This window comes from Scyliorhinus canicula, chromosome 10 (genome assembly GCF_902713615.1).
Source record: "Scyliorhinus canicula chromosome 10, sScyCan1.1, whole genome shotgun sequence".
In the NCBI taxonomy this organism is placed as follows: Eukaryota; Metazoa; Chordata; class Chondrichthyes; order Carcharhiniformes; family Scyliorhinidae; genus Scyliorhinus; species Scyliorhinus canicula.
The window spans coordinates 67,786,011-67,809,158 of record NC_052155.1 but is presented as its reverse complement, the minus strand read 5'-3'; the positions used below and the strand labels follow the sequence as shown (position 1 = coordinate 67,809,158).

At 49.4% G+C, this 23,148-nt stretch overlaps 1 protein-coding gene across 5 annotated transcripts in view; it reads left to right on the top strand.

Moving 5' to 3' along the window:
• Positions 1-23,148, top strand: part of LOC119972436 (serine/threonine-protein kinase H1-like) — a 163,893-nt gene that overhangs the window by 28,753 nt on the left and 111,992 nt on the right. Inside the window, exon 3 of one of the 5 annotated variants that reach the window (XM_038809131.1) lies at positions 12,244-12,336. The exons of the other annotated variants lie outside the window; for them this stretch is intronic. Within the exon in view, the coding sequence (XP_038665059.1) occupies positions 12,244-12,252 (9 nt within the window). The 3' untranslated portion in view covers positions 12,253-12,336. Of the gene's footprint in view, positions 1-12,243; positions 12,337-23,148 lie in introns of those variants that run through there. 5 annotated transcript variants of the gene reach the window in all.

Below are 23,148 nucleotides of genomic sequence, written 5' to 3'. Positions count from 1 at the left end.
CCGTCTGATCCAGGTCCAGGGCCCCCTTTTCGAGTAGGCGCTGTCTCACGTAGTTGGACCGGACTCCCGCCACGTAGACGTCTCGGACGGCGAGTTCCATATGTTGAGAGGCCGTAACGGCCTGGTAATTGCAGCTGCGTGCGAGGATTTTGAGGTCACGTAGGTAGTCGTCTAGCGATTCCCCGGGACGCTGGCGGCGCGTGGTGAGGATGTGTCGCGCATAGACCTCGTTCACAGGCCGTACATAGTGGCGTTCGAGCATCGCAAGGACGTCTGCATAAGAGGAGGCCTCGTTGAGTTGAACAGAGATTCTATGGCTCACCCGTGCGTGGAGGAGGCTCAGCTTCTGTTCGTCAGTGACGGAAGGCGTGGAGAAGGCTGCGAGATAGGCCTTGAAGCAGCGGAGCTAGTGCGAAAACATTTATTTTGACTCCGCGGCCTGCGGATCGAGTTCCAGTCGGTCAGGTTTGAGGGCCGATTCCATAGTTGCGTTTAAGTTGATTAAATTGATGCGACCACCAATTCACTCGAGACAAGAGTAGAAGTAAACCGTGGCTTTAATCAACTTAGAACAGTGCCTGCCTGCGACTGATCCAATACTGAGAACCGCCTACAGGTCGACTGCTCTTTATACCTCGCTTCAAGGAGAGGGGCCATGGGCGGAGCCCATACATGCCCTAACATGTTACCCTATGGATAATGCCATACAATGGCCCATAGGAGGAGCCCACAAGGGCAACAGCATAGCACAGATACAAATACAAGGGCAACAGCACAGGTACAAATACACTGGTGGATTATTGGCATAATACATTCACCACAATACCCACACATCACCACCTCCCCAAACTCCACCCTCCACCCCATTCCAGGTTTTTCACTCTTACTTTTAAGGTCCATCAGCAGGATCTGAGGGACTGTAGTTGGATGAGCTCTCCCAAGCTTGGGAGGATGAGGACAATCTCTCCAACCAACAGGCATATTCGAAAATGGCCAAGGAAGTCAGCAGCTGGAATGTGGCCCTTTCCACCTGGAGACAGTGCACAAGAACACCACAACTTACAAGTTCCTCTCCAAGCAACGCATCATCCTGATTTGAAACTATATCACTTTCCATCTCTCTCACTGGGTTAAAATCATGGAACTCCCTTCCTCAGAGTACTGTCGGTGTACCTACACCAGATGGACTCCAATGATTCAATGCTCGCCTTCACCTTCTTAAATGAAATTGTGGTTGGGCAACATGTACTGGTCTTGACAGTGACCCTCACAACCTATGAAAGAATACAAAAAATCTAGGAATTCAGGGGGGCACAGGAGGTGAATGCGGTTTTGATGCCAAGGCCCACACTCTGATTTGTTCAGTATTTTCCTGTATAGAACTCCTCAGAACATGTGTTACAGCTCCATTCATTCCTGTTTCTGCTTCTGTGGGCACCTCAGATCCTCATCTGAACAGCCAACATAAACACTCACCCTCAGTCCATTGCCCTTCTGCACCCATGCCTCACAGTCACCCTCCACAAGTGTTGCTCTTCCCTCCTCTGCACACAAGCCATTATGAAGACTCGTTCCTCTCTGCTTTCTCTCTTTGCAGCAGAAGAGAACACAAAACCTGGTGAGAGGCAGAGACTGGGTGATGGGCGGGGGCGGGGGGGGGGGGAGGGGTCTGTGGGGTGAAGGGGCGGGTTGTTGGTTGCAGAAGTCTACAGTGAGTCACCTTGATAGCCATTGGCAATGCGCACTCAACTTCTTCACTGGGAAGGAAGCACTGTTCTAGGAGGCTGCAAATGTCAGCAATAACTAACTGGAAAAGCTGAGCCTCCTGAGACACTGGTGCTCAGACATGTTGAGAAAGCTGATGCGCTGCCAAGAGACACAGAGGGCTCACCTCCTTTCAGCAGGATCTCGATGTCCATTTTGCAGGTTCAAGTTTCACTCCAGAGACCTATCCATGCTGTTTTTTTAGTGCAGAACTGAGGGATTGCTGCACTGTTGGAAGTGATGAAACATCAAACCATTTCTATACATCCATGTTGTGGATGCCATGACACTAATTCAATGTTGGGCAAGGAATTCTCCAAAATGTCCTGACTAATATTTATTTGTCAACAAACACCACTCAGACAGATTGCCTGATCATTATTCAAGGGGTCAAATGACCAACTCCTGCTCCAATTTGTATGTTTGTATTATCGCATTGCTGTCTATGATATTGATGTGCTCAAATTAGTTGTTGCATTGCTTACAACAGTGACTATACACCAAATATACATCATTGGTTAGAAAGCACTTTGGGATATCCTGAGGTTGTGAAAGAAAGGCACTGCAAGTCTTCCAAGCTTCTGAGATCAAGAAGCACGACTTTTAAAAACAAATGACCTGTTCTGAATGGGTCTACCAACATGGCTTGCCTTAATCAAGCCAACTCATCATCAGACTCCCAATCGGTCCCTTGAGGATCAGATATGGTGCCAATAAACAGCACCTCCTGCAGTTCCCTCTTTGCCTCCCTGATTTAACATGTAGCTACTTAGATGCCCACTTATGTCCACTCTTCTCCCAATCTTCATACCTCCTCCTCATTCTTACAGCCTAAGCTGTAGGCCACGAGCAACAAGGGAAATGCCCTCATTTCTGAAGGGAAAGGGAAAGTTATATCCTTTAAAAACAATCTATGCTGGTTCTCAGATTATCTTCTCAATTATGTTCAGACGTTTTAATGAAAACTTTCATACAGCTAGGTTTTCTATTTGGAGCAGGCAAATCTCTCAGAAGTGGATTTTCTGACAAAATTACATTCTCCAGCTTTTTTTGCGTGTACTCGAGCAATTGGTTCTGTGGCTTAGCCAGTGGCAGCTCGGCAGGTAAAATGCCAATAACTACTATCACCTGCCAAAAATAATGCATTGTTTGAATCATTATTCCAATTACCATTTTTAGGCAAAGGTGGTTTCTTGCGTGCTGTGCTGTTGTGGTTCGACACACAACACCTTCAAGGTGCGTGCAACCTTTCAAGGAAAATCTATCAATGCCAAGGTTAGACTTCCAGCTGATTTATGAAAATGGTCTCCTTGATATAAGGATTCCTGTAACTTTTTAATAATTTAAAGAAAATGATTGCATCAAGTGAATGTTATTTTTTTTCTGCACTTGATTCCCTTAGCTATTATATGGTTGGACTTTTTAATGTATGACTTGGCAATAATAAGTACATTAACATTTAACATAGAGCATTGAGCTCAGCTGTGTCACAACACAATGTTGTTTTAAAATAAATTTAGAGTACCCAATTCATCTTTTTTTCCAATTAAGGGGCAATTTAGCTTGGCCAATCCTTCTACCCTGCACAACTTTGGTTGTGGGGCATTGTGATAGTCACTACTGTTGTATATATCACACGAGATGTAATACGGTAAGGCTCCTGTACTACACGTAGAAGGCAGGGATCTACCCCACAGGGGTAGATCCCTGCCTTCTGGCTCCGCCCAGGAGGCGGAGTATAAATGTGTGTGCTCACCGAGCTGCAGCCATTCGGCAGCAGCTGCAGGAGGCTACACATCTCTGCTTAATAAAGCCTCAATTACACTCTACTCTTGTCTCGTCATAATTGATAATGCATCAGGAGTGAGACCCACACAGACACGGGGAGAATGTACAAACTCCACACGGACAGTGACCCGTGGCCGGGATCGAACATGTCCTCGGCGCCATGAGGCAGAGTGCTAACCACTGCACCACCGTGCTGCCCTTACATAACACACAGTTAACCTATCAAGCACTATCATTTCATCCCTGAAATCAAAGTTTTTGTGTCCAAGTTGATCCTGTGACATATAAAACTAAGGAGGTTTACTTGGAAATGTTTATTCATTGCTATGCTTGTCTGATTCCAATCCTAACTGTCCCAATGCATCCAACATATCTTCAGCAATGGTTTCTTGTTGCATTCATACACAAATGGAGTGACCTCAATCTTCCTCCATGTTGACTTCATCTTCCATTTATATTCTATTGAAACTGAGCCCAATTTCTCCACCCCTTCCCTTCACTCCAGAGCCACCAGTCTGTCTGCCATTAATTCAAGGATGAGCCAAAGTTTCCTCCAGTGAAATTGTAGAAAAGACTCAAGCAATGTTAGACGCGATTTAATGGAACGCCTTGCTGATACCGCACTTCGGCGCATTTCCTGCACTAACAAGCTCATCTTACCAGCACAGGAAGAGGTCTGGGCGTTATTTTTAAATGGCAATGCGATCTCTGGACCCCCCTCCCCCCCCCCTCCCCAACCGGCCGTGGCCTCCGGCCACCCCCCAACTTACCAATTAGGGGTATCTCAAGTTTCCAGCACGCCACCTCTTAAGGACAGGGCACCTCCTGGCCTGGTCCCTGGCATGGGGAAGATGCCACCTTGGTACTGCCAGTCTGGCAGTGCCACCAGGGCACCCAGATACCCAGGGACACTGTGGCGGGGGGTGGAGCATAGGGTCTCGCTTCGACCTGCTGTTCTACATATCGGACCCATTGGAAAAGATTGGAGGGATCATGGACACTTTGGTGGAATTTGGCCGGTTTTCTGGGTATAATTTAAACATGGAGAAGAGTGAGATCTTTCTGATCCAGGCAAGGGGGCAGGAGAGGAGATTGGGCGAGCTGCCGTTTATGAAGATCAATACATTGATCTCGGGGCTTGTGTGGGCATGGAAAGCCCCATGGATGAAGAAGGTCCTGCTGGAACAGGGAGGTGGTGGGTGGGGGGTGGGGGGGCTGACCTTGCCAAACTTAATGAATTATTACTGGGCAGCAAGTATAGCCATGGTAAGGAAGTGGGTAGTGGGGGAGGGCTCAGTATGGGAGCAGAAGGAGGCAGCCTTGTGTAACGGCACTAGCTTGAGAGCACTGTTGACGACACCTCTGCCGTTCTCGCCGGACAGGTATTCCAGAAGTCCGGTATTGGTGGCAGCCCTGAGGGTGTGGGGACAGAGGCGACAGCACCTGAGGCTGGAGGGGACCTCGGTTTGGGATCCGATCTGTGGGAATCCGGGGGGGGGGGGGGGGCTGGAGTGCCAGGGATGACTGTGGGCATGGATTGAGTGGTTTGGGAACCTATTGGTGGGGGGCAGCTTCCAGAGATTGGTGGGGTTGGTGGAGGAGTATGAGCTACCCAGCGGTAATGGGTTCCGGTACCTACAGGTGTGAAACTATGTGAGGAAACAGGTGCCGTCACAGGTGCCGCCCTGTCCTGACCTGCCACCCCGGGTTGTAGGACAAAGTGGTGTCGAAAACAGGGGTTGGTGAGGGCAGGGTATTGGAGATTTACTGGGAGGGCGCCCCGAGAGGGTAAGTTAAGCGAAAGTGGGAGGAAGAGCTGGGAAGGGTGCTGGGGGCTGGGTTATGGGAGGACGCTCTGAGAAGGGTGAATGCATCCTCTCTGTGCGTTGGCTTGGCCTCATTCAATTTAAAGTAATTCAAGGGTGCATGTGACGGTGGCCAGAATGAGTAGGTTTTTTGAGGGGGTGGAGGACAGGTGTTGGCGGTGTGCGAGGTTGGGGAGAGGGGGACACAAAGCACATGTTTTGGACCTGTCCGAAGCTAGGGGGATTTTGGCGGGGGTTTCGCTAACGTGATGTCTGAGGTGCTGAGGGTGAAGGTGGTCCCGAATACAGAATTGGCAATTCTTGGAGTGTCGGAAGACCCGGGTGTCCAGGGGATGAGAGAGGCCGACGTTTTGGCCTTTGCCGCTCTTGTAGCCTGGAGGTGAATGTGCTGGTATGGAGGGAGCCGCTGAACCCTGGGGTGTGGGTTAGCGACCTCGCAGAATTCCTTTGGTTGGAAAAAACCAAGTTCGCCTTGAGAGGGTCTGTAGAGAGGTTTACCCGGAGATGGAAACGTTTAGCGACTTCTTCCAGGAAGTTAAGTCAGCAGGGTGGCAGTAGCCCACACTTGCGGAGGGTCCCCCTCAACCAGCCGGGTTGCCCTCACCCAGCCGAGGGTTCCCCACCCCCGCCGAGCATCCAGTGCCCCTGAGCTCTTTGCCTGTGAGCAAGGATGGCTACTCACCACCTCGGCTCCCCACAGAAGCCCTTCCATTAGGTTCACTTTTTTCAAAAGGAGCAATTGGTGTCAGCGTGACCACTTGCTGGGGAGGTAGACGGATCACGGGAGGCCGTTGGATAAGGGGTGGCTCCCATTAATTGTATGGAAATAGGGCTTAAATGGTGATAATTGGTGTCTCGGCACGCTATGGCGAGATCCTGATTTCGCCTAGGGGAGCGGGCAGGTTGCATCGCAAACTGTTTGGCGCACGCTGCGGTTCTCATTTTCGGCCTCTCCGACTATTCACTGGCCTCATTTGTCTCGATCGAGAGCGCAACAAGGCTGCAGAATCATGCCGTGTGTGTTACAATACCTACCGCTTCCTTGTGGTCACTCTGCTCGGATCTAACAAAAGGTAAGTTTGAAAAAAAACTTACATGGAGCTGGGAAATGCAGGAGAATTCTGCTCAGCTCCATTAAATTCCATGGGATTACCTGCTGGCCACCATTTGATCCATCCCCCCTCCCCCTACTCCCCTCCCCTCAGTGCACCCCATTCCACCACCATCTTCCTGATTCCTTCCGTAACTCTCTCTTTTTCCCCTTTTCTCAAGGCCTGTCTGACCTACTGTCGATATAGCAATCCCAAGTTTAAACTTTCTTCCCGAATGAACTCCTTGAGGATCATTTTCTGTTTGAGGTTTCACAATGGCTGTCCGTGCGATCCTATTTCGAAGCCATTGTGTCTTCACTAATCCTTTTGCTTTCTCGTTTCAAATGTTTGATTGTTTGTATCACAATATCTTCGAATTCTTTGACAATTACACCATGGCTTTGTTGTAATCATACACGAAGGAGTTTGGAGCCTGTCTTTGTTCTCATTAGCTTAGGTATGATATCACAGTGCAGAAATGTCAATGAAACATGACACAGCTCCGAGCACTAAAGGGCTACAGGTTTTCTTTTAGTGTGGAGCTTTCCTTTACTTTCAGCAATTCTGCAATTTCCCTTTGTCACATAATTCATTGGTGTTATTTCAAAAATGAGCCAATCATTTCATATCAGTTCAGTATTATGTGAGAGCACCTTTAAGAAATGGGTGTTTATCAGTGATGTCAGAGTGTGGGTGGAGCTGGGCTATCTGTTAGCTTTTTACTTTTGTTTTAGGCTGCTGCAGGGTGTGTTTTAGTTTCATTTTCAGTTATTAAGGATTACTTAGTGTTTTTTTGGGGGTTGTATTTGAATTGCTGGTTGCTAAGATGTTCACTGTATGTTTTAAAAAGGTTAACTTGAGTTCATAGAACAAACATTGTTTTGCTTTAAACAATACTTTTCCATTTCTGCTGTACCACACCCGTAGAGTGGGCCGTGTGCTCCCCATACCACAAACTATTAAAAGTTGTGGGTCAGGTGAACTCCATGATACACTTTGGGGTTCTCTATAACCCTGGCCCACAACATCAGCAGATGTGGTGACCTGTGGAAACCGATTAAATCTCATGTTGCTGGAGTAAAACATCGGCCCAGATCTTCAAGTTCCCGGATGGTCATAACCTGGAGGTACCCCGGAAGATGCATCTGGGTCCGCTTGGACGTTCTAATGCAAGGACTCCCTGGAAATTGCAGGGATGTTTTAACTTCTGATGGGCAATCCCCTGCATCCGGAACCCTCCAAAAAAAATCCCCAACTCTGAGTTAGAGTCAAAGAATTCGGAGAGTTCTGACTCAGTTACTTGAATAGTTACCCAGGAAATGTTAGACTGGAAAAATGTTGTTTAATTCCTGGATAACTATACGCCACTGATTCCCCATAACTCTCTGGATGCCCCACACCCCCACCCCTCCCTCCCGACCCTCCCACTCCCGCGACCATAACCTGACCTCACCACCCTGCTACCCTACCCAGCTGGAACCCTGCCCACTCCATCATAAAAGTCCAACTAGCTCACCAATATATTTACGATTACCTGCTACCTGACCTCTAAGTCATAAAATTATCAGTGCAGAAAGAGGCCATTGAACCTGCAAGAATTAGCAATTAATCCCGCAACCCAATCTTTCCCCATCACCGTGCAAATATTTCCCTTTTTAAGTAGAGATCCAATTCCCTTTTGAATGTTATTACTGAACTCATTCTACTGACTTTTAGGCAACGCATTCCAAGTCATGACTTTCCTGCAGTAATCGGCGCCAGCGTGAGCACTTGCTGGGGAGGCCGCTGAATGATGGGAGGCGAAGGGGTGTTGGATAAAGGGTGGCTCTCGTTAATTGTTTGGAATTATGGCTTAAGAGATGATGATTGGTTTCTTGCCACGTTACGGTGATATCCCGATTTCGCCTACGGGAACAGGCCAGCGGTTCTCGTTTTCGGCCTCTCTAGTATTCACCGGCCTCGTTTCGCTCGAGTGAAAGCGCAAGGAACCCAGAGAATCGCGCCCATTGCGGTGCTCCGGTTCCCTCCCACAAGTCCTGAAAGTCGTGCTTGTTAGGTGAACTGGACATTCTGAATTCTCCTTCAGTGCGTGAACTTGAATCCTTGCCTTGGGTGCCGCCAACTTTTACTGGATTGGAATTTGATAGTCCATGAATTCCTTGTGCTGCTTAATTCCAAAGGAAACATAAAATAGCCATCAGATGTATGTAAACGAGTAAAATTAGTATCTCACTGATTCTTCCTGGCTTTCCCACCACCAGCATAATGCGCCCCGGCGTTCCCTTTGACATGATTCTAACACAAACCACCCCCTCCTCCCCACACACAAACCTTACATCCTGCTCGAATGGCCTTCATTAAATTCCACGTAGTTTTTCTGAAGTAAATTGGATAGAAATGTTCTCACATTTTAACATAGGAATAGAGATTTTGTTTAAAAATGAGTCTGTTGACTCTTATGGGTTTCAAAATGGTAGCCAAATCCAAGAAAATTTAATTAATATACAGGACGCAGATGGAAATGGAGTGAAGAGTTTATTTTTTTTACATTTTTATTCAAACTTTTTCTACTTTATTGATAACAACAAAACAACAACTCCCCCCTCAACCCGCCAAACCTCTCCCTCCCGCTTAAATAAAAATACCCATGACAGAACCCCCCTGAACTCCCTCCCCCATCCCCCGGCTCCCTCCCCCCCTCTCTAGCAACCAAGGGTGACCAGCTCTTTAAAATGTGAAGTAAGCGGCTGCCACCTTTTGGTAAAACCCCTCAATTGACCCCCTCACGGTGTCCTTGACTTTCTCGATGTATAAAAACTCGAGGAGATCCCCCAACCATACTGAGGCACTGGGTGGAGAAGCTGACCTCTATCCCAACAGCACTCAACTTTGAACAATCAGTGAGGAGATGGCCAGGACATCAGCCCCCACTCCAGTATAGCTCTTGCAAGTCCGACACCCCAAATCTGGCCCCGAAGAGACATGGCGCCAATTCAATTTTCTAATTCGCCAACATGGTGCTAAAGAAGGAGACTCAGAACCCCATGAGCTTAGGCCACACTCCTGTGTACGTGGTTAGCAGGACCCCTCCCACAGCACTTTCACTGATCCTTCACTCCCACAAACAACCTACTCATCACAGATCTAGTCAAATGAGTCCTGAGCAGTACCTTCAGCTGTATTAAGCCAAGTCTTGCACATTAAGAGGTGGCATTCACCCTCAACAGAGCCTGACTCCACACCCCATCCTCCAGTTCCAGCCCCAATCCCTCCTCCCACTTGGCCATAACCCCCTCCACCAATATTGCCTTTTCAGCCATAATCCTTCCATAAATACCCTTCCTCCGCTCCTGCAACTGACCAAACCCTCCCCAACAACGGGATGACAGCACCACATGGAACATCGACTGTGTAGCTATCTAAACGAGTCAGACCCCAGAGCCCAAATTTAACTGACAACTCCTCCAAGCTTGTGAATCACCCCTCCACAAACAAATCCCCCATTTCTTCCACCCCCTTCTCCTCCCACCCCTAAACCTGGTGTCCAACCTCGCAGGCTCAAACATATGATTAGCACAGATAGGCGTCAGCTTCAACACAGCCCCCAATTTAAAGTGTTGCTGAATTTGTTTCCAGATCGTCTGGGTGGAACCACCACCGGATTAGCCGAATATTTCCCCGGACAAACTGGGAGTGAAACCATCATCAATGCCCTCAAACCCAGCCCTTGCACAATACTGACTCCATCCGCACCCATACAGCCTCAGGATCCCCACCCCAAAACTTTCTCAGCAATCACCACCCAGTAGTAATATATCAATCTCAGCACCGCCAAGTCCCCTGACTTCCAATCCCTATGAAGGACCGTCTTTCAAATCCTCGCTATTTTACCCGTCCAAATAAAGGACAAAATTAATCTTTCAACTCCCCCAATGAAGGGCTTTGGCAGAAACACCGGCAAACACTAGAACAGAAACAGAAACCGTAGTAAAATATTCATCTTGACCGACTGAATTCTGCCCACCAGGGACAGAGAGAGATTATCCCACCTCTGCAAGTCAGCCTGACCCGACACACCAAGCATGTAAAGCTCAATTGGTGAAACTGGGCCCAATCCCGAGCTACCTGAACCCTCAGATACCGAAATTGCGAACCCACTAACCGGAACGGCAACATTCCCAAATTGACTCCCCTCCCAGGCGGTGTGACCGAGAAACATTTACTCTACAGTTTATACCCTGATACGTTGCACATTACAATGCCATTGTATCACCCATTGTGGGGACCGGGCCAGTCACACACACAAGACCATTACCGTGCAAGGACACCCTGGGCAGGATTCTCCGACCCCCGACCTCCCCGCCGGGTGGGAGAATCGCTGGGGATTGGCGTGAATCCCGCCCCCTGCTCTGACGCGGGCTGTCGAATTCTCCGGTGCCAGTTTTTTGGCGGGAAATCTCCCAACTGCCTCCTCTTGAACCAACCTGTCTCCCCGCCTTCGCCATCCGCCCACCATTCACACCTTCTAGGTTCATCGAAACCTGCCTAAACAGGTCCTACAGGCCACAGCCCCTCCCCCACCTTGCTCCCGTTCACTAGCCAACCTCAGCCTGTTGGTGAGGTAACCATCCTGCCAGAGTCCACTTCACATAAGTAGGTTTTTGAAAAAGGGACAAACCCATCAGACCCGAGAACTGAAAATCCCCCGCCCCCCTCCTTCAACCCTAAAATAACCAAAACACCACCCCTTCCCAAACACCATACACTCCCACAATACATAAAAACAAATCTCATGTAACAACATCCATAAACAAAAAAGAAAAAAAGGTGATAAAAAATACTACACCAACATCCCCAAACAGACCTAAACCAACCAACATTAAAGTCCCAGTCAAACCCCATCAGTTCAGTCCAAGTCCTGAGCTTTAACAAAAGGGCTCTGCTTCCTCCGCCTTCTCGAAGAAATGGTCCCTGGAATTGTGCTAACTCTCAGCCTCACCGGGAACACCACACCAAAATGCACACTGCTCTTATGTGGGGCTGAGTTCACCCTATTGAAGGCTGCACGCCTCGTTACCAATTCTGCCGCGACATCCTGATATATTCAGATCCTGCTGTCTTCCCACCGCACCGCACGATTTTCTTTGGCTCACTTCAGGACACTCCCGTTCGCCCGATAGCTATGAAAGCACACTATCACCGCTCGTGGTGTGAAGAGTTTACATAAGGTATCTTCCGCAGGATAAGTAATTTATTCAGGACTTTCTGAAGATCCGTGAGGCGATTTTGCAGCCTAGATACCTAGCATATCAAAATATAATAACTATTTAATGAATACAGCTTATGCCTGAACAAGGGAACACTGAAGTTATTGTTACAGTGTATTTTGCCAGTACATGCGAACAACTGGCTGACTTTAACTCCATCCCTACGCCCCCAACCCATCTCCAACCACCACTCCATCCTCAGCACCCCCCCCAACCCACAAACACCAGAACCAATACTACCCCCACAAAGGTTTTTATTACCTGCCTTTGCACTTGCTCGAGTTTCTCCAGCTTTTAAATCAACAAAGCACTGTTTCTATTCAATGCATTGGAAAATCTAGCTGTGAAATCTGTCAGAGACTGTATCCTTTTGTGCTGTAGCCGAGCTGATAGAGCGATAAGGGCGATATCCTCCAGACGTGTATTGTTTTACCTGTTTGCTATCGGCATCATCTAGCATTGGTTTATGTCTTTGTTGATTGTCCTCTTTGTTCTGTTTGCGTGCAGAAAGAGTGAAACCTGCACTTACCAGTCATTGAAAGCAATATGCGAGCATTTGTCAATTTCATGCCCTGATGGATTTTAATTATAAAATGTGAGACAAAGAAGAAATGTGATCCAAGCAAGTCCAGTGGAATAGATGGCTGAAGTCACAAGCGAAAGGAATAATTTATAGAAGTGAATGCAGTGACACAGAAGGCCACCAGTGAAATCCAAAGTTGTTTCTGAACTTTTTGTCTTCATAATAAGTGTATGGTTCAAGTGCAGCCAGTGTCCTTGTGTCTATTATTAAAGTTTTGCATGCTGTTATTTTACGTCTTTATATTGTTTTCAGACTTTAAGCTGACACTGAAAGCTTGAAATATTGTGGCTTTGTATCTTGGGAGTGTAAGAGATACAGAATTTAAGGTGTTAGTTACCCGAGGATTACACCCATTCTAAAACACTCACCAAATCCCAGGGGAACTGGGTGCTGGCAAAAGATGTATCCACCCCCAAAGTGGTGAAACCAAAAGCGGCTGACCCAGAAATTCTGGCATTTATTTCACCTGACTTAAATTAAATCTCAAAGAGAGATCATTTATCTGCAAGACTTGGTAAGCTAGGAGGTGGCTAGGTCCACAAGCTTTGTCAGCAACATTAGCTTTGACTGAAGTGAGTCTTGCCAAGAAAGGACTCTGCAAGCTGCCATTCAGCAGTTTTTTAAAGCACCCTTTTGTTGTGGAAGAGTAATGCAGGAAAAAGCGCCCCGAACACAGGAAGATTCCAGTTCAGTGATACTTTATTCCACTGACACCAAACATATCCAGTAAAAAAGTTAGGTAAAGGATACACAAAAAATCAACCACTTGGGAGCCCAGCTGCAAAGTTAGACAGTAGAGAGCCCAGGCCCATGGCACTGCCCCCACCCCACCCCATGAGCCCTTCAAAAAATCACGACAAGGCTGAGCACAGGGACGGTCTATTCACGCTGCACCACCCACTGCTACTGACATCAGGCAACAAAGCTGCACCTGACCATACCATAGGCCTTGAAAGTATGGTCTTGCTCTCAAAGTTGAACCCTTGGTCTTTAAATTGAGGGGAGATAGATATAGGACAGATGCCAGGGGTAGGTTCTTTACTCAGAGTAGTAGGGGCGTGGAATGCCCTGCCTGCAACAGTAGTAGACTCGCCAACATTAAGGGCATTTAAATGGTCATTGGATAGACATATGGATGATAAGGGAATAGTGTAGATGGGCTTTAGAGTGTTTTCACAGGTCGGCACAACATCGAGGGCCGAAGGACCTGTACCGCGCTGTAATGTTCTATTGGTCGCTGTGCATTCTGCATGAACACTGAAGCTATAGTTGAGACCTTCTGATGGGAGGTGGAAATTGCCTGTGTAAACTTGGAGAATACATCTGGGTACCCTGGTACAGGAATCACAAAATGTTAGAATGCAGGTACAGCAAGTGATTAGAAAGGCAAATGGAATGTTATCATCTATTGCAAGGATAGTGGAATATAAAAGTAGAGATGTTTACTAGTTATTTAGGGTGTTGGTGGGACCACATCTGAAGTATGTGCACTTTTGGTCTCCTTTTTTAAGAAAGGTACCCATGAGAAGCATTCCAAAGAAGGTTTACTCAACTAATTCCTGACATTAAGGGCTGGTTTAGCTCAGTGTGCTATACAGCTGGTTTCTGATGCAAAGGAAGACCAGTAGCGCAGGTTCAATTCCCGTACCAGCTGAAAATTTCGAACTCTCCCTCTGAACCCGAACGGGCGCCGGCATGTGGCGACTGGTGGCTTTTCACAGTAACTTCATTGCAGTGTTAATGTAAACCCACTTGTGACAATAAAAATATTATTATTATCTTGTGAGGGAAGGTTGGATGGATCGGGCCTTTATCCATTGAAGTTTAGAAGAATGAGAGGTGGGGCGGGATTCTCCGACTCCCCCGCCGGGTTGGTGAATCGCCGTGGTTCGGCGTGAATCCCGCCCCCGCCGTCCTCCGAATTCTCCAGCCCCCCAAAAATCTTCCTGGCATGAATCAGCCGCCCGCCTCGGAGAATGGCGGGGACCGGCGCGACTCAATGGGCCCCGAGGCCGCCTGAATTCTCTGGGCCGTGATGGGTAGAAGTCTCGCCCGTTTTTTGCCAGTCCCACCAGCGTAAATTGGAGTAGGTCCTTACCAGCGGGACCTGGCGGCCTCCGGGTTCTTGGGGGGGCGTGGGGGGATCTGGCACCTGGAGGTGCCCCACGGTGGCCTAGCCTGCGATCTGGGCCCACCGATCTGCGGGCGGGCCTGTGCCGTGAGGGCACTCTATCACTCTATTGTTCTGCGTCAGCCGCTGTGGTCCTCCGTGATGGCCGATGCGGAGGTGAAGCCCTCTGCGCATGCGCGGGGATGACGCCAGCACACGCTGGCGCTTCTGCGCATGTGCCAACTCGTGCCGGCCGGCGGAGGCCCTTCAGCGCCGGTTGGCGTGGCACCAAGCCCCTTTCCCGCCAGGTGGCGGGGCACAAACCTCTCCGGGGTGGGCCTAGCCCCTGAAGGTGCGGAGGATTCCGCACCTTTGGGGTGGCCCGACGCCGGAGTGGTTCACACCACTCCTCGGCGCCGGGACCCCCGCCCCGCCGGGTAGGGGAGAATCCTGCCCGCGGTCTTTAAAACAGCGAAGATCTTGAGGAGACTTGACATGGTGGCTGCCGAGAGGATGTGACCACTTGTGCTAGAACTAAAAATAAGGGATTTCACATTTAAGACAGAGATGAGGGGGAATTTTTACTCTCAGATGATTGTGAGTCTTTGGAACTCTCTTCCCCAGACAGCAGTGGGGGCAAAGTCATTGAATATTTTTCAGATGGAGATTGATAGTTTCTTGACTAACAAGGGAGACAAAGATTATCAGAGGTAGATGGGGATGTAGAGTTGAGGCCACAGTCAGATCACCCATGATCTCACTGAATGGTGAGGCAGGCTTGAGGGGCTGAATGGCCTACTCCTAATTCATGTGTTTATATGTAGTACAGGAATGTGTTTGTTCCCATTGCTGTCGGAGTTGAGGACCGTGAAATCCACAGCTGATGAACCATCAATTGAACGCGAGACGAGTTGCTGTACAAAAGTAAGGCTTTAATAAGCTAGATGTTAGCCCTGCGGTCGACTACAGTAAATGGACGACCGCCGGGCGTACTGGGTATTTATACCTCGCCCTGGAGGCGGGGTTAACTCAGCCTCTCGACCAATCGGGGAGCCGTCACATGACTGGTCTCAACCAATTGGTCGAAAGGCACATGACTGACCAGGGCCAATGGTAAGCCAGTGTTCTGCACCAATGGCAGGCAGCTATGTTAATCATACCACCAGAACAGCGAACAATTCCAAGAGCCGAGTCGCAGTCAGGGATCCCATACTGTGGTGAAGCTCCTTCCCTACTTTGGCCAATGTGCATCACTCACAGCCTCATAGTTCTTTTTTTAATGTATTTCATTTCAAACTGATACAGAAGGCTACAAAACATAAACAATTTGGGGAACAGACTCTCTCTAACACACAACTATACAGTTTGTGCAAATGCCCCCCCCCCCCCCCCCCCCCGTGGCATTGCTGACCAGCACTCCAGCCAAATTCTTCGCCAGTCAATCAGAGAGGTGAAGGTAACAACATCGGCCCACGTCCCCTCCATCAACTCCAGCTTCTCCAATATCCAAAATATTGCCACCGATGGATCCGGCTCAACCTCCTCCCCACTATCAGCACGGTTGCATGAGTGGATAGCACTGTGGCTTCACAGCGCCACGGTCCCAGGTTCGATTCCGGCTTGGGCCATTGTCTGTGTGGAGTCTGCACATCCTCCCCGTGTGTGCGTGGGTTTCCTCCGGGTGCTCCGGTTTCCTCCCACAGTCCAAAGATGTGCAGGTTAGGTGGATTGGCCATGATAAATTGCCCTTAGTGTCCAAAATTGCCCTTAGTGTTGGGTGGGGTTACTGGGTTATGGGGATAGGGTGGAGGTGTTGACCTTGGCTAGGATGCTCTTTCCAAGAGCCGGTGCCGACTCGATGGGCTGAATGGCTTCCTTCTGCACTGTAAATTCTATGTAAATAACGGAGAATCACGCCAGCGGAGAATCCCGGCAGGCCCTTTCCATCATTGCCTCCAAATAGTCCACTAAGCTCTTTCCCCAGAGTTTTACTGCCTATCCATAAAGTATCTAAGGTGTGGCAGGCTAGATTTAGATAGCCTGAATGCAATTCTCTACGTGAATTAACTAACACCATTGATTATGGTGGAGTAAACACCACAATGTTATGGTAGGTGGCAATCTTGTCCTGCCTCAGTTACATTTCCAACCATCAGAATTTTGGGCCCATAGTTTTTGTATCAGTAAACTATATATATATATTATGCATACTGATATGGACTGGGTTACTTATATTATAGATATTTAATTGAGTAACTATCAAAATATTGTTGACGTAATGTATTCAATTACATACAACATTGAGCCATTTGTTCTGATTTAAGTTTTCTCATTAATTATTCTCAAAATGTACTGTAAACAGCAACATTGAAAACAGGTCAAATAAATACATTTTCCTTTACATAAACCTTAATTCAGTGACCAAATGTTTGTCTTTGCCTCCTCTATTCTCCACTGCAACCTGTTAGCAGATTTACGCCAGTCTAAAACCTATTTCTGGGCCTCCTGCCATATTCTCTCTCTCTCTCTCTCTCTCTCTCTCTCTCTCTCTCCCCCCCCCCCCCCCCCCCCCCCCCCTATCAAACTCACTTGATAAATCTGCCCATTGAGTCTCATTAAAATGTTTAAATGAGGTACCTGCCTCCTAGGGCCAGGTTGGTCACCAATCCCAGTGCCAACTCTTAAAATTAGAAGTGGTCAGGGTTTAGGCGATTTGGGCCCTACTTTGTAACATGTACTTTTACTTCACAGTGAACCAAATCTTTGAGCATAATTATTCCACCAAAACGTTTCCAGTTAAATCCAGTTTCCCCCCAAAACTTTAATACTAGATGCCAACCCAGGAACAAAGAAAGTTCAGAGCTGCCATCAACAGAAATGACCACTGTCTTAGTATAAGGGTGATGGGCAAAGAAATCAGCATTACATGATGATGAGAATTTTACTTTGTGACTTTCATAACTAATTGTTCACAGAAACTGTTTCAACTTTCTATGACTGGGGAGTATAAATTTATTACTGCTTGAACATGGAATATTTGCATAATTTAAATATATTTGATGTTAGTGGTGATATGAAATGTGAATGGAGTCACTGTACACCCTGGTAAACAGGGAAGGCATTGTAGTCCTTCAGTAAAGGAAGAAGATTAAGATGCTAATTTAGGAACCCAACAACGCATTGTGTTATACAGCTGTTTTCATAGTGGACCGATTGCATGAGCGGTACACTGTGTTATTTGCACTGCAGCAATAGAGCAGTAAATTGAAAACTTGACCAGATTAAGTAAAAAGCAAAATACTGCAGATGCTCAAATTGTAAAACAAAGAAAGAACATGTTGGAAACACATGGCAGGTCAGTCAACATCTCTGGTGATAACAGACATGTTAACCTCTTGAGTGAAAGACTTTCTTCAAAATTGGAAAATTAAAAGCAAACAAGCATATTAACACAAATTGAAAATGAGGAGGAGCGAAAATATATTTTATCAAATAGCAGACCAAAGGAGGAATCATGATCGGAACCTTCTAACCTCCGTCTTGAAACAGTTGCATTGTTTCAAATTCAATTCCTTAGCAAGGAAGTTACCTGTGGACTCAGTTCTACTTCCTGACTAATCTACAATTGCAGATTTTCCTTCATCTGGCTAATGCAGTCCAAATTGAACAAATTATTCCACTGCCTTGAGATTACTGTTTGACAGTACCAGCTGAAAACATGAGAATGATATTTATTTCCCCACATTTTTAACCAACATCTATTGTTATTGTCTATAAAGCACATTTATTTTAGATTGGCTATACCTCCACCAAAATGGAAGAGAAATAATGTCATGTCATACACAGTTTCACTGATCGTAATCTTTAATTTTATTTCAGCTTCATGCCTTTCCAGAAAGTGACCTGTACTAGTCAGGCTTTAGAATTTAAATAAATAAATCTTTTGCTAAGAAATGATGTCTCTGACTTCCGGTTGCGGTGATGCGGAGCTAAGCCGCACGTTCGGTAGCTCCTGCTATTTTTGGACTTTCGGGCTCTTTTAAGGGCCCGTAGGGGTGCTGGTTTGACTTTTCCCCGGGTGGGAACGCGGCAACTGTGCTCGGCAGCCGGTGGATGGGCTGGACCAGGAGCGGAGCGGTCAGAAAATCGACTTTTAAGCAGAGAGAGGTGCGAGGCAAGGAAAACAAGATGGCGGCAGGCGGGGAACCGGCAGCGTGGCAGCAGTGGGCACGGGAGCAGCAGGAGCTACTTCAGCGCTCCTTCAGGGAGCTACTTCAGCGCTCCTTCAGGGAGCTGAAGGCTGAGATCCTTGAACCGTTTAAGGCCTCGCTGGACAAGATCATAGCGACTCAGACGGCTCAGGCTGCAGAGATCCGGCAGCTCCAGCTAAAGACCTCTGAGAACGAGGACGAGCTCCTGGGCCTAGCAGTGAAGGTGGAGTCGCACGAGGCGCTTCACAAGAAATGGCTGGCAAGGATGGAGGAGTTGGAGAACCGCTCCCGTCGGAAGAACCTGCAGATTTTGGGCCTCCCGGAGGGGCTGGAAGGTTCGGATTTGGGGGCCTACGTGGTTGTGATGTTGAACTCGTTAATGGGCGCAGGGTCGTTCCAAGGACCCTTGGAGCTGAAGGGGGCCCATCGAGTGCTGTTGAGGAAGCCCAGGCCGAACGAGCCGCCTAGGGCAGTGCTGGTCCGCTTTCACCGCTTCGTTGACCGAGAGTGCGTGCTGAGATGGGCGAAGAAGGAAAGGAGCAGCAGGTGAGAGAATGCGGACGTTAGGATCTATCAGGACTGGAGCACAGAGGTGGCGAAGAGAAGGGCTGGCTTCAATCGGGCGAAGGGAGCGCTTCACAGGAAGGGGGTGAAGTTTGGTCTGTTACAGCCGGCTCGCCTTTGGGTCACTTACAAGGACCGGCAGCTCTACTTTGATTCTCCGGAGGAGGCCTGGGCTTTTGTCCAGGCAGAGAAATTGGACTCGAACTGAGGACTGGGGGGCTGTGGAATGATGTACATTGTCCGGAGGCTTTGTTTTTATCCTTTCGTTTTTAATGGCTATGTTTGATGTTGCTTTTTTGTTGCTCTGCTTCTTCGTTTTTTGGGGCTGTTATTTATTTACTGTGGTGCTTTTTAGTTTTTTCCACTGGTGGAGGGTTGGGGAGCGGTCGCAAAGGACACTATGCCAGAGTATGTCTGGCGAAGAGAGCTCCAGCCTCAAACCCTCCCGCAGCCCAGAGCACTCGCTCCCTGAATTCGCAGGCCCGCAGGCCCCGTAACGCCATGGCCTGTACTCCGACTCCGTCCCCAACCGCCACGTGCGACCCATGGGTGCCGCCATCTTGGCAACCCCTCAGCACGTGGCCGGCCACGTGCGACTCATGGGGGCCGTCATCTTGGACGCCATCTTCCTCGCCGCCCACCACGTGCGATCCTCGGGGGTGGCCATCCTGGGCTCCATCCTCTCCAAACTCAGCAACCCAGATCGAAGACTGTGACCTCAGCGGGCATTCATCACGGGGCCACTCCAGCACAGCTGATCGAGCCGCCGACTACCCACAACTCAGCGCGGTCACGTTGGACCAGTCGCGTCCGAAACACCTCCGCAAATCCATGATGACCGTTAAAATCAACGGGTACAGTACATCGTGCCTCTTCAACTCCGGGAGCACCGAGAGCTTCGTACACCCAGATCTGGTAAGACGCTGTTCACTCCCTGTTTTTCCTGCACGGCAAACTATCTCCCTCGCTTCGGGTTCCCACACTGTTCACCTCCAAGGGCGCACCGTTGCGACCCTAACGATCCAAGGCGCTAGCTACTCGAATTTTCAGCTATACGTCCTGCCCGAACTCTGCGCCCCACTCTTACTGGGACTCGACTTCCAGTGTAACTTCAAAAGTCTCACCCTCAGCTTCAGCGGACCCTTACCCCCACTCACCATCTGCAGCCTAGCCACGCTGCAAATCTCCCCCCCCCTCCACTCTTTGCCAATCTCACTCCGCACTGTAAACCCGTAGCCACTCGCAGCAGGCGGTACAACCTGCAGGACAGGGTGTTTATCAGAACCGAGGTCCGGAGGCTCCTACGTGAGGGGATCAGAGAGGCCAGTAACAGCCCCTGGAGAGCTCAGGTGGTGGTCGTCAAGACCCGGGAAAAATTCTGCATGGTCGTGGACTATAGTCAGACCATTAATCAGTTTACGCTCCTCAATGCGTACCCCCTCCCCAGGGTTGTAAACATGGTGAATCACATCGCCCAGTATCGTATTTTCTCCACGGTGGATCTGAAGTCTGCCTACCACCAGCTCCCAATCCGCCCGGAGGACCGACACTACACGACGTTCGAGGCCGATAGCCGCCTCTTCCATTTCCTCCGGGTTCCCTTTGGCGTCACGAACGGGGTTTCGGTGTTCCAACGAGCAATGGACCGAATAGTGGACCAGTACGGGCTGCGGGCCACGTTTCCGTACTTGGATAACGTCACCATCTGCGGCTATGACCAGCAGGACCACGATGCCAACCTCCATCGATTTCTCCAGACGGCCCAGAAACTCAACCTCACTTACAACATGGAGAAATGCGTTTTCCGCACGACCAGACTAGCTATCCTCGGCTATGTCGTGGAAAACGGAGTCCTGGGCCCCGACCCGGACCGTATGTGCCCCCTCTTAAAACTCCCTCTCCCTCATTGTCCCAGGGCCCTCAAACGGTGCCTGGGATTCTTTTCATACTATGCCCAGTAGGTCCCTCAATATGCGGACAAAGCCCGCCCACTATTTAAGGCCACACTTTTCCCCCTGTCGGCTGAGGCTCGCCAGGCCTTCAACTGCATCAAGGAGGACATCGCCAAAGCGGCCATGCGGGCGGTGGATGAATCCGTCCCTTTTCAGGTTGAGAGTGACGCCTCAGAGGTCGCTCTTGCCGCCACATTGAATCAGGCAGGGAGACCAGTCGCATTTTTCTCCTGAACCCTCTCCGCTTCAGAACTTCGACACTCCTCGGTCGAAAAGGAAGCACAAGCCATTGTGGAGGCTGTACGTCACTGGAGGCACTACCTCGCAGGTAGAAGGTTCACCCTCATCACCGACCAAAGATCGGTTGCTTTCATGTTTGACAACTCGCAAAGTGGCAAAATTAAAAATGATAAAATCCTGAGGTGGAGGATCGAACTCTCCACCTACAAATACGATATCATGTATCGACCGGGGAAGCTCAACGAGCCCCCAGATGCCCTGTCCCGCGACGCATGCGCCAGCACGCAGAGCGACCGCCTGAAAGCCATCCACAATGACCTCTGCCACCCGGGGGTCACCCGGCTCGCCCACTACGTCAAAGCCCGAAATCTACCTTTCTCTACTGGTATAGGGTGGATACGTTAGGCTTGAGTAGGGTGATCATTGCTCGGCACAACATCGAGGGCCGAAGGGCCTGTACTGTTCTATGTTCTATGTTCCCTTTTGCTATCCCGTGCCCCGATATGACCTCCCACACAGTCATTAGGGCCCTGCATAGTATCTTCACCCTGTTTGGTTTCCCCAGCTACGTACACAGCGACCGGGGTTTGTCCTTCATGAGCGACGAGCTGCGTCAGTACCTGCTCAACAAGGGCATCGCCTCGAGCAGGACTACCAGCTATAACCCCAGGGGGAACGGGCAGGTGGAGAGGGAGAATCCGACGGTCTGGAAGACCGTCCTCCTAACCCTCCGGTCCAGGAATTTCCAGGTTTCCCATTGGCAGGAAGTCCTCCCCGACGTGCAACACGCTATTAGGTCCCTCCTACGTACTGCCACCAACCAGACCCCTCACGAGCGGCTCTTTGTTTTTTCCAGGGGCACTCCCCCCTGGGAATGCTTTCAGGTATATGCAGATTAGGGCGTTTGTTAAACGGCAGATGGCGGAGTTCCCGCTGCTGCCGCCTAGGGGGGTGCAGGATAGGGTGCTCTCGGGGACGTGGGTCGGTGAGGGGAGGATCTCGGCGATTTATCAGATGATGCAGGAAGAGGAGGAGGCCTCGGTGGAGGAGCTGAAAGCGAAGTGGGAGGAGGAACTAGGGGAAGAGATTGACGACGGGGCGTGGGCGGATGCCCTGGGGAGGGTGAACTCGTCCTCTTCTTGTGCATGGCTCAGCTTAATTCAGCTGAAGGTGCTGCATAGGGCGCACATGACTGGGGCCAGGATGAGCCGGTTCTTTGGGGGTGAGGACAGGTGCGGGAGGAGTTCGGGAGGCCTGGCGAACCACACCCACATGTTCTGGGCATGTCCGGCGTTGGAGGGCTTTTGGAAGGCGGTGGCGGGGACTTTATCCAAGGTGGTCGGTTCCAGGCTGGAGCCGGACTGGGGGCTCACGATCTTTGGGGTAGCATTGGAGCCGGGAGTGCAGGAGGCGAGAGAGGCCGGTACACTGGTCTTTGCGTCTCTCGTAGACCGGCGTAGGATTCTCTTACAGTGGAGGGACGCGAAGCCCCCGAGCCCGGAGGTCTGGATCAATGACATGGCCGGGTTCATCAGGCTGGAGAAGGTTAAGTTTGCCCTGAGGGGGTCGGTACAAGGTTTCTTCCGGCTGTGGCAGCCTTTTCTCGATTTCCTGGCGGAGAGGTAGAGGGTGGTCAGTCTCAGCAGCAACCCGGGGAGGGGGGGGTCCGGGGTTTGTTAGGGGGGTTTGTTTTTGCGACGGTGTGTTTGCTATTTCTTTTTCTTTCTTGCATTGTTATTAGTTATTAATTTA